Source organism: Nansenia antarctica (assembly GCF_963989245.1).
Source record: "Nansenia antarctica genome assembly, chromosome: 18".
Lineage (NCBI taxonomy): Eukaryota > Metazoa > Chordata > Actinopteri > Argentiniformes > Microstomatidae > Nansenia > Nansenia antarctica.
The window spans coordinates 14,001,309-14,013,851 of record NC_137691.1 but is presented as its reverse complement, the minus strand read 5'-3'; the positions used below and the strand labels follow the sequence as shown (position 1 = coordinate 14,013,851).

At 42.9% G+C, this 12,543-nt stretch overlaps 1 protein-coding gene across 1 annotated transcript in view; it reads left to right on the top strand.

Annotated features, from left to right (window-relative positions):
* Positions 1-10,593, top strand: part of nmur3 (neuromedin U receptor 3) — a gene marked incomplete at both ends in the record, with an annotated part of 29,709 nt that extends 19,116 nt beyond the window's left edge. The window contains 2 exons of the mRNA XM_080547938.1: positions 7,995-8,881; positions 10,013-10,593. Of these exons, the coding sequence (XP_080404064.1) occupies positions 7,995-8,881; positions 10,013-10,593 (1,468 nt within the window). The remainder of the gene's footprint in view (positions 1-7,994; positions 8,882-10,012) is intronic.
* Between the last annotated feature and the right edge of the window lie 1,950 nt (positions 10,594-12,543).

The window sequence follows — 12,543 nt, the reverse complement described above, 5'->3', positions numbered from 1 at the left end:
TAAGGCAATATAATACAGTTTTTCTCTATCGCTTCCACACGTTTTTCTGAAAGCATGGCTCATTTTCTCTTGACTCTAAACACAAATCCAAAAACACATAAACAAAACCCTAAACTAAAATCTCTTGATTGACCTGGGCTGCTTTGGGCCTTCCATTATTACTATTGTAGGGGCCAAGGGTTGAATGGTGATGGAGGACGCCTTGGTGATTTATAGCGGTGGACATGGTGATGTTCCCCCCCCTCGCTGGCCAGGAATCTCAACAATGACATGCTAGCTGATGATGTTCCTTTCACGTTGCTGCCTTTTTGCGAGGTTGAAACCCACTTCATCAACGTGGTCAACCAAAGTGGCCCATGACCTTCATCAGAGGTCATTATCAATCATTATCAATCATTACTCTCCTAGGTCGTAGTCTTGGTCATCCTCTTGCTCTTCCTCATTCTCCTCATCCTCCTCCTCCTTCTCCTTGTGCTTCTCCTTATCCCACTCCTTCTATTCATCCTCCTCGACTCTCACTGTACCTCTCTCTGCAAAGTTGGCATCTATTGTTCTCCAACAAAAGTGAGCTCACCGTTGGCCCTTTTATTGCTAAGCTAAACTTATGCTAATTGAAAAGCAACAGGGGCCTCATTTATAGAAAGTACTTTGGATCAAATTTTGATCTGGTTGGTTTATCCCCCCCGGAGCTCTGAAGTTCCCACAGGTAATTCTGTTTGTAACACTAGCCGGGTTAGCCATTTGGGGAGGGCGGGGGGGCGCCGGCGTGGAGAGGGTAGTCGGGGTTCCCAGGTTTAGTCTCCTTGCACTGCATGTTGTGTGTGCGTGTCGTGTTTGGTGTGATTAATCACTGGGGAACACCAGCCCACTGTCTGCTGTGCATTTGTAGTGTGGATGCTGTGAGCACCCAGGTTTCTTTGTGGTGTGTGTGTGTGTCCATTTCACAGATTCTCTGGTGTGCCTGTCCAGCGACTGTCGGGGTAGTAGTATCCCTCTCTACCGCCAGTCGTCCTACCCTCGTTTTGTTGTCTTACGCAAGTATAGTCCTTTGTAGTCTATTGTATGTTAATAAAGTAAACCTTTTAAAACCATAACTGTTAAATAAACTATGTTTCTATTACATCATAACCCCTCTTTTAGGTTCTCTCCTTTACAGCATTTATCTTAAGTAATTAATAACGTTTTTCTCTTTTTGATAAATTGGTTTCATGTCTCCCTCCCTCATACACCTGAGTGCTTTGCTTTAGTCCCGAGGACCTCACCTTGTGTAACAAAAAGGTGGCGTTGTCTCGCAGTGAATTCATCTACTGTTTAGCCGCAACCATTCGGGGCCTTGAGTGCCTTATGCCACAAAGGCAACGCCATCTCTCCTTCAACATGCCTAATGCGCTAAATTATACTGGGCACGCACTGACATCTTTACCAAGTCACTGACACTGAAGTCACTGACGCTGTGGAGATGCTATTGTCCTCACATTATGATAAAATCCACCATCCCCCCTGATTTTTTTTTACAACTTGAGTACTGGTTGTCATGATCAAATGTTCTTTTAAACCAAGTGATCTCAGCAAACTCACCATCTTACATGACTGTATTGCTGGAATAAATAATTGGATGGCACAAAACTTCCTACAGTTAAATGCAGATAAAACTGAGATACTAGTTATAGGCCCTGAGAGTACCTCGAATGAAATTCGGCGGTCCCTCGGTTCATTGGCATCCAATGTAAGTAACACCGCCAAAAATCTGGGAGTCTTTTTTGATAGCCACTTGAATTTTGAATACCATGTAAAAAAGGTCACACAGTCATGTTTTTACCATCTTCGCAATATCGCAAAAATCAAACCAATCCTTACTTCTCAAGACCTCGAAAAAATTATGCACGCATTTATCTCCTCACGTCTAGACTACTGTAATCCTCAGCCGCTCTTCTATTAACCGACTACAATTAGTACAAAACACAGCTGCCAGAATTCTCACTAATACACATCGCAGAGCTCATATAACCCCGGTTTTGGCCGCTCTTCACTGGCTACCCGTTAAATCCAGAATTGATTTTAAAATCCTTTTAATAACTTATAAGGCATTACACGGGCTGGCCCCTCTCTTTATCTCGGAATTATTACAGGCAAAGCCCAATGTGAGATCTCTCAGGTCCTCGGACAAGGGCCTCCTGGTCATACCCTCGACCAACCTCAGAACCAAGGGTGACCGAGCTTTTGTAGTAGTGGCTCCCACACTGTGGAACGCCCTCCCAGTGTCGATAAAGAATGCTCGATCTGTTAATTGTTTTAAGAACTTGTTAAAAACACACCTGTTTTGTTTGCACTTTATTCTATGATATTTTCACCTGACCCACTTCTATAGGTCATTGTTTTGTTTTATCTCTTGTTGTTTTATTGCTCTTATGCCATTATGTGCCCTATGTGAACTTGTTTTTACCTGATTGTTTTTATGTGATGTCCACTGTACAGCACTTTGTAACTTCGTTTTGAAAGGTGCTTTATAAATAACATTTACTTACTTACTTACTTATAAATGCAACTTACCGAGAAGCCACCCTTCTCTGCCCTCTCCCGCTCACTTGGCTTAATTCCGCCGCTATAATTGAGCCGCTGTCACAGGGCGTAAATTCAAAGCTCATTCTCAAGTATATTTGGTATTTATAGACTTTAATACGTACGCAATTCTAAACAAGCGCAGACAGTTTTATAATGCTTACGTCCGTTTAGAAAAATGTGCTTACGTGCAAGTCAAAGATGACGTTCTTTTTTAATGAGGCCCCTGGTGTTTGCCCATATGAGGAGTCAATGGTGGTTTGAGTTTAACATTTCTGAATGGCAGTGTTTTCCATGTGAAGACAAAAGATTTTATCAATAAAGATTGTGCCAAATTTAGAGAATTGTGTGTAGTGTTTTGCAAAACATGTGGTTTAGAACTGCAAAATGAGTGAAAAGCAGGAAATCAGGATCAGAATCAAATGTGTTTATATTTGTGCAGAATTGGTTTAAAATAAGATGGCCTACGACTTTCAGGTTTTGCTCAAGTTCCAGTGTTAGTGTGTAAACAATTCCTTTGCTCTCAAAACAGCCTCAAACCTTTGTGGCATTGATTCCACAAGTAAGTAAGTAAGTAAAACTTTATTTATACAGAACCCTTCTCAGCCTGGATGCACAGGGTGCTTTACATACAGGAATAAATAAAACAAAATACGAAAAGTGCAAATTTCGAAACATCAATGATTAAAAACAACAAAGGAGACAACATAAGCAAAACAGAAACAGAAACAAAAAGAAGGCTAAAGGTGACTGCCGGCCTGCCTAAACAGATGAGTCTTTAGTTGCCGCTTAAAGATTAGTTCTGAGGGCGCGGCTCTTAGGTCAGGAGGGAGGAGGGCGTTCCAAAGTCTTGGGGCCATCGCCTCAAACGCTCTGTCCCCTTTAGTTCTTAGTCTGGTCCTGGGTACAGCCAGGGGCTCCTGGTCGGAGGACCTCAGTGACTTGGCCATGAAGGGCTCTAAACGCAAACACCAGCACTTTAAAATGAATTCTAAGCTGTACCGGGAGCCTGTGCAGGGATGCTAGGATGGGGGTGATGTGGCATGATTTCTTGGACCTGGTGAGAAGCCTGGCAGCCGCGTTCTGGACCAGTTGAAGTTGTTCTACAGATGATTTGTTGAGACAGGTAAACAGTGAGTTACAGTAGTCAAGTCTAGATGAGATAAAGGCACGAACAGACAGTTCTAATTCAGAGTGGGATACAATGGACCGGAGCTTAGCGATGTTTCTGAGATGAAAAAATGGTACATGTCAGGGATTTGACATGTTTATCCAAATGCATGGGCTGGTCAAAAATAACACCCAGGTTTCTTAGATGGGGGCGAACATTGTCTTTAAGGGACCCTAAGTGCGTGGCTACTCTAGAGGAAATGTTTTCAGTGGCTGCAATCAGTACTTCTCTTTTGGCTGCATTGAATTGGAGAAAGTTGTTGCCCATCCAGCTCTCAATGGTGGACAGACACTGTTGTAGGTTGGTGAGTTTCTCCAGTTTGTCTGGTTTAAAGGAGAAGTAGAGTTGGATGTCGTCTGCGTAGAAGTGATAAGAGATACCCCTGAACTCGCTGATGAGGAGGCCTAGGGGGAGCATGTATAGTGCGAAGAGGAGTGGCGCTGGCACAGATCCCTGTGGCACCACACGGAAGGGGTGTGGGGTCAGATTTGAAAGGACCGACAGCCACAGAGAAACGTCTCTCTTTAAGGTAGGAGGTGTTAGAAACATTCCTTTGCGATTCCTGTCCATGATATGATTGCATCGCCTGCAGATTTTTCAAGTGCACTTTCAAGCTGCGAATCTCCCGTTGTACCACATCCCAAAGGTGTTCTATTGGATTCAGATCCTGTGACTGGGATAGCCACTGAAGAACTCCTTGTTCTGTTCTTAAGACATGGTGCATTACAGTAAATAAATGAAAAACGTATTCTCTCTCTCTCTCTCTCTCTCTCTCTCTCTCTCTCTCTCTCTCTCTCTCTCTCTCTCTCTCTCTCTCTCTCTCTCTCTCTCTCTCTCTCTCTCTCTCCCTCCCTCCCTGTCCTGATCCACTATCATGTCTTTGTGTCAGTCTGTGTGAAAGCCTGTGTTCGGTCACCGTGCCTTTTCACAAACTGCACCCCGCCTCTGGAAATCTCTCCCTCAACCACTCAGTGACTCACACTCACTTTTAAATCCCACCTCAAAACCTACCTGTTCTCCCATGCTTACAGCCTTCCCTACCCCTAGCCATCTCCCTTCTGTGTTTTCCATTTCTCCCATATTGTCAGCGTCTTTGAGCCTCGGAAAAGCGCTATATAAATGTTATGAATTATTATTATTAGTAGTAGTAGTAATACCATAGCTGTCATTCAGACACAGGCATACCGTATGCAGAATGGTCACCGGCACAACTTAATTAAGCTGACAACTTAATTAAGCTCTCACCACACCCACACACGCAAGCACGCACATACACACACACACACACACACACACACACACACACACACACACACAAACACACACACACACACACACACACTCACACACGCACACACACACACACACACACACACACACACACACACACACACACACACACACACACACACACACACACACACACACACACATAGTAAGACAATAATCACATCTTGTAAGACATAGGAAGTAATCTTAAGTGTCAGTGTAAGTGTTGTGTAAGTGTTTTTCTTCGTTTTTCACCTTCCCTGAAAATCACTCTCTCTCTCTCTGTCGCCCCCCCTCTCTCTCTCTCTCTCTCTCTCTCTCTCTCTCTCTCTCTCTCTCTCTCTCTCTCTCTCTCTCTCTCTCTCTCTCTCTCTCTCTCTCTCTCTCTCTCTCTCTCTCTCTTCTCTCTCTCTCTCTCCAATCTCTCTCTCCCTTTCCTCCCCTTCCCGCGGGTTCTTCAGTCCCCGTCTCAGATGGACACCCAGAAGCCGCCTTTGTAAAGAGATGAACTTATCTCATCTGATCTCAACAACTTTTGCAACTATTTTCAGTGATTTTCTGACGCAATGAAGGGAGTAGCCTAACACTGTTCTTTAGCCGTTTGAAGGAATTAGCGCAAATTCTTCCTTTTCTAATCCTCTGCCGGCCGCGGTGCGACAACTGGAGAAGGTGAGAAGTGAAGAAGTGAGAAATTGATTGTTGTTTAGAGACATGCATGTGGAAAGCAGTGAACCATGTCATCAGCTTGATCAGCCTGGCTATTACCTACTATAATAATAATAATAATAATAATAATAATAATAATAATAATAATAATAATAATAATAATAATAATAATAGCCTTTATTTGTATAGCACTTTTCCTGCAAACGTTGCAGCTTAAAATGCTTTAATCATTATATAATCATCATGTAACAATTTAGTCATTTAAAAGCAATATTAAAAAGATGGGTTTTTAGGTCTTGACATGAACATATTTGCTGAGGTTGCGTCCTTAATTAATCCATTAATTAGCGCACACATTCACCGGGACCGTTATTTATTAGAAAAGTGCGAGCGAGAGTAAAGAAGTATCGTTTCGCTCAAATGAGTGAGGTTTGATGGACTCCAGCTATCTTCTAAACACTCCCTCCGTTAGGCGTCAGTCAGCTACCAACGTGAGCTTATGATAAGGTTCTATCTCCGTTTAGAATGATAAGGTTCTATCTCCGTTTAGAATGATAAGGTTCTATCTCCGTTTAGAATGATAAGGTTCTATCTCCGTTTAGAATGATAAGGTTCTATCTCCGTTTAGAATGATAAGGTTCTATCTCCGTTTAGAATGATAAGGTTCTATCTCCGTTTAGGGCAGTTCAGAGATATTGAGCGTCAAAGTTTTGACATTCCATTATGTTTTGTGAGATGGAACCTTTGTATTTTATGAATTAACTCAAAAACGTCAACATTTTAAAAATAACACCACACAGGCATTAATAAACACCTAATGGATCAGATTATGTAAAAAAACTAAAATTTGACAAAAATGGAGATAGAACCTTATAATTCAAACCTCACGTTGTGTTTCTGCTGTCAGTTCTGGAGTGAACGGGGATCTGGCAGATAGAACACGGTAGGACGTCTGGGAGTTGGGTGTGCTGTGTCTAGTCTTATTGACATGGTTGGATGTGTATTTTTTTATTTATGTATCCTTTATTTAACCAGTGATATCCCATTGAGATTCACATCTCTTATTAAGTAAGCCCTGAACTCAGACAGCAGCATAATGTGCATTGCAGTGTGGAGGTTATATGAATCTTCACCCTTTTGCACCTGGAGTGTGCTTTTGTGCAGTCACCTTCATGGATTTAAAAGCGTAGGATTGGTGTAAGCATTGGCTCTTACTCCAATCATTTGCCTTTACATCCATGTAGAGGAGTGGACAGTACCAGTCAAAGGTTTGGACACACCTTCTCATTCATGAGAAAGTGTGTCCAGACTTTTGACTGGTACTGTAAATACCTATATATACATAGACACAACTAAACAATAGTATACTTTCTTTGAATTATAATTCCACTTAAATATCAACAGGTTGTACAATTGTCCCTACAGTGTTAAATATAGTTTTTTTTTCTTATAATTGTGTTTTAGATCTGTGACCTTTCTAGCTGGTTATCCATTTTCCAGATAATTTAGTCTTTCCTCATTTAAATGTAAATATATGTAAAAATATGTTTTATCGCTTGTTTCAATCAACAGAAACATTGAATTGTTTTTCTTTAAATAATGATACTTTTAATTAGGTTTACTAGCCAATTATTATTTCCTTGTTAGTGTAACAGACATCTGACCTTTAAGAGTCGGAGGTCTGACTTTAAGGGAATCAAAGGCAATTATTTTGTTATTCATTTGAAAGATATAATTCATAATGGATCCCTGGGTAGTTAGTTGTGTTCCAGTAAATGAATAATTCAAAGTTTGATATTTGATGTTATATATAACTGTCCCTCTCACGCTTAAAGCAACCTTTAAAGCAACCCCAGCAGCTACAAACTAACACTAACAATGTTATACCAGGGGACACACACAGACACACACACACACACACACACACACACACACACACACACACACACACACACACGCACAAGCACGCATACACACACACATGATTCTTCAGAGTGTGAATTAGTGGCTTTTTACTCGTGTTTACTTGTGATGTCTCAGACACAGTGTGATTTGACTAAAAACCCTTTGATGTGGTTTTTCACTGCTTTCTGAAAAATGTTCATTTTAGTCAAGTGTTTTGGCAATCGAAACAGGATTGGAAATGAAAAATTGCTTCTCAGTTTATTTTTTGATGTTTATATTTCGTTGTACCTGTTACAATGACAATGAAGATCACTCATTCATTCATTCATTCTGCGTTTCTGTTTCTAGGTCAACAGCATCAAGTAAAGTGGTCGGCAGATGTCCCTGACAACTCTAGTCACCCTCTTCCTCACACACGTGACAGCCTCTGCTTTGAAATGGCCAAACACTGCCTGGAAGAATCTCCTTCAAACAGCTCAGAATCTCAGAGCATGATGTGCAACGTCACCTGGCTCAACATCACAACAGTGAACGACACAGGGATCGGATCTATCGAAGACTTTCTACTGGAACATCTAGGGCCGAGGCGTTCCCCTTTCTTCCTCCCCGTCACCTTGGTTTATCTCCTCATCTTCCTCGTTGGCTTGTCTGGCAACCTGCTCACCTGTGCGGTGATCACCAAACACAAGAAGATGCACACCCCGACCAACCTCTACCTGTTCAGCCTGGCTGTGTCCGACCTCCTGGTGCTTCTCCTCGGGATGCCCCTGGAGATCTACGACCTGTGGCAGAACTACCCGTTCCCCTTCGGCGAAGGAGGCTGCTACTTCAAGATCTTCCTCTTCGAGACGGTCTGCTTCGCCTCCATCCTCAACGTCACGGCCCTGAGCGTGGAGAGGTACATCGCCGTGGTCCACCCGCTCAAGACGCGCTACGTCTCCACGAACAAGCACGCCAGGCGTGTCATCACCTGCGTGTGGGTGGTCTCGCTGGTCTGCGCCATCCCCAACACTTCCCTACACGGCGTCCAGTACATATACCAACCGGAGAAGGTGGAGGAGTCGGCCATATGCCACATCCTCAAGCCAATGTGGATCTATAACCTGGTGATCCAGGTCACCACGGTGTGTTTCTTCTTCGTGCCCATGATGGTGATCAGCGTGCTGTACCTGGTGATGGGTCTCACGCTGGGCAGGGAGAGCAGACACCCCCTGGGGAGGCTGGGGAGGCTGGGGAAGAACTGCAGCTCCTCAACCAGCTGGAGGATCCATGAGGAGTGCGGGCGCAGGAGGCAGGTCACCAAGATGCTCTGTGAGTTGAGTTTCTACTTTAAAGGTTGAACATTTGTCAAGAATTCTAAAAATGTGTTCTTTAAGTCATTAAAAACGTTCAATAAAAAGTGATAAGGAAGACCTTTAAATTAATAATGAATTAACTTAACTTAACTTTAGTCAGACGTCAGGCATTAACTGAGTCTGCTGATAATTATATTTTGCTCGGTCATATCTCAGTGTTTTTCCTGACTGATTTCTTGGTGTGTGAAACTAGGTCACATCTAATCTGCCGTATAAATGCCAAGACATGGTCCAAACACAAAAACACATGAGGAAACGGATTATGATTGCACATGTCCCATACTTACAGGAGATTGATATTCTATGAAGTGCCTCTCTTCTCCATCCCCCTCTGGGTTCCCCAGAGGATGAGATCTCTTAGCTTTGGCATAGCTCTGAGTAGCAGAACACATTAAGTGTATCAGTTCTTTTTTCGTTTTCTCTCCAGCAATCATATACATACATTGTATTCACTTAATAATTGAGATTAAGCATTTTGAAGCATCATCTCTCCTCGCTCTAGTATCTAGAGGCTGTTAAGAATCTACCTCTTTCTCTGCGATTCTCTCACTGGGACCCTTAACGTGGCCAGTTTTTGGCAGTAAAAGGAATATGAATTCAATGTAGAACTACAGTACCAGTCAAAAGTTTGGACACACTTCAATGGCACTTCAAACTTTTCACTGGTACTGTACCTTTCCAGCAGTTTAGAGACAGGAGACTGCTATTCACTCATCTACTCCCCTCCCTCATCTCTCTTTTAACACCCTGTATTTGAATGCTGTGTTTGTCTGTCTGTTGTTTTTATGGTGGCTTAATGTGTCTGTATCGACAAAACGATTACCCTGCAGGATTAATAAAAGTATAATCTCATCTCTTTTCATCTCTTCACTTTTTCTCTCCCCCCCATCAATTCATTCTTCCTCTCTCATGTTCTTTTTTCTCTGTCTTCTACTCCCTCCCTCGCTCCCTCTCTCTCTCTCTCTCTCTCTCTCTCTCTCTCTCTCTCTCTCTCTCTCACTCTCTCTCTCTCTCTCTCTCTCTCTCTCTCTCACTTTCCCCTCTCTTCCTCCTCTCCTCTCCCCCTCTTCCACTGGTGGTGACGTAGCTGTGGTGGTGCTGGTGTTTGGCCTCTGCTGGGCTCCCTTCCACATCGACAGACTCCTTTACAGCTCCATCACCCAGTGGACAGACCTCCTCCACTCCGTCTTCCAGTGTGTCCACATCCTCTCCGGCATCCTCTTCTACCTCAGCTCGGCCGTCAACCCCGTCATCTACAACCTGTTCTCCACCAGGTTCCGGGAGTGCTTCAGGGACCTGGTCTTCACCCAGCAGCAGGACAGCACCTCAGGGAAAGACTCCCCGCCCTTCCCTGCCATCCTCCTGGAGCGCTCCTCTGGCCACGGACCCCTCCGGACCAGGGGCCTCAGCACCCTCAGCACCCTCTCCCCTCTGTTGTTCCCAACCGTCTCTGGGAGTGACAGTACTGAGATGTCTACGCATGCGTCCATGTGCAGAGAGTCTGACTTCCTCCTCGGGGTCCCCTTGGGCCCCATCCCTGGCCCCCAGACCAGGGACCCTAGCACTCTCACCCCTCTGCTGTTTCCAACAGTGGCTGGAAGCAGGAGCACAGAGACAGCAACCCATACATGCATGTGCAAAGAGTCAGACTTTACTTCTGCTTTTTAAACTGGTCTCAGACTTCTTAGTGGACTTGATGCTATTAGTAAGAAGATTATACCATGCTTAATAGACCTGGATTAGTTTCAGCTTGAGGTGGCGGTGATTTTGAGTCATCTTCTGATACTGTAGGCTATGGTATTGGACTTGCACTCGTACTGAACTGGGATTATTGGCTACTGTCTGCTTTAGTTCGATTTAAAGTGCATGTTCTCTATTTTCAAAGACATTATGGGCTTTATTTTCAGCCGGATGCAAGCCGAAATGCAGGCACATTGGCACATTTGTGTTTGTGGTAACAGGTGAAAATACCACTGCGATGTAGCGTTGCACTCATGTGGGAGTAGTGGTAGATAGAGGTGTGTTCATGACAATAAGCAGCAAGTGTTCAGGTGTGTGTGCTGAAGAATCTGTCCTTGAGAATAGCACTAATATTTCACATTTCACACACCTCCTACCCACCACTTCCAATCCCCCCGATGGTGCCCGTATTCGCGCTTTTAAGACAGTTTTTTACAGCATTAAAATATAGCTGTGTAAACACAGGAAACAACAGATGTCTGTACTGTGAATATGCCAGTAATTGCTTTTTGTTATGCTGCATTCAGTTGCATTCAGTTGCTCCATTTGATATAACATGCTTTATGTGTTTATCACTGGCTATGAGTAATGGCCGTTGACTAGTTGTGCCTAACATGACAGTGAAGAAAAAACAACTATCCATTTAATCAGGAACACTGCTTTGCAATCGATTGTTGAGTGTGCTGTATGTACTGCAAATGTTAATGTCACTATCAATTCTTTCTGTCATTGAAATGTTTGAAACAAATAACCTTTCCTGCTCATGTCTTTGTCAGAATCTAAAGGAGAGAGGATCATGAAGGATGGTAACTGTTCTGCTTACTAAGTATTGACACTTACCTTTAGATGTTTCTGTCTCCCCCTAGTGGTTATAACCTGTTACTCTCTTAATTAATGTGACCCCGTGACCTGAGCTGTCACCTGACCTCGGTGTTGGGGAAGTGTGTTGTTTTCTAAGAAGAGGCTCATTAATGGTTCTAATCCAGTTCAATCTTCAAACGTGTTATGCCTTTGGTTGCATTGTCGGTATGTAACACATTCTTTGACTACTTACCTGAATGTATAGATTACACAGATACATTATGTTTGTACAAATCGTTGTCAAGCTAGTTTATCTTGTAGCTATATTCATGGTGTTTTCATGGTGATTGATTATGTAAACTTACCCTGTATTTCTTTGCGTGAGGCCATACTAGCATTATATAATAATACATCAAGCATTCTTGGTTATGTTAGCTAACAGGGGATACTTTATTTCAATGTTAATACAACATAGCTCTAGCTATTGTATCTATTTCTATCTATTTCTATCTATTTCTATCGATTAATTTCTCTATTGTGATGTATGGCCAGGCAATGTGTGGATGTGAAACCATATACTTGATTATTGCTTCTCTTTCTTAGTTTCACCCTTTTTAATTCAATAAACTTGAAGTCAAACCAACATAGCCTACTGCCTCCAGACTGTCTTAAGGATGGAAGGTGTTTAGCTGGCTGTCTAGCTATGTTCAGCTACGTGTAATGAGGACAGGACTGTAACCAATTGCATACTGTAGCATATTATTGCAAAACTACATCCCTCGTGTTGGTTCTCTTCCTATCAAATTGACTTGGATATTGACTTTCTATGCACTGGAAAGACTTATGTTTCACCTTGATCTATGTAAATCAGGGCCCTGCTGAAGGTGACTCTGGTCTCAGCCAGGTTTCCTTTAGTAAATAAAATGATAAATGCATCCCATACAGCACCTCGCAGCAGCTGGCATCACCTCCTGGGACGAGCAATATTTTCGTTGTGAATTCCAATTTGACTGAATAACAGCAGAACAGTGTTCTGTCAGACAATTCCCTTTGAAAGCAGAAAACATGGGGTTTTCA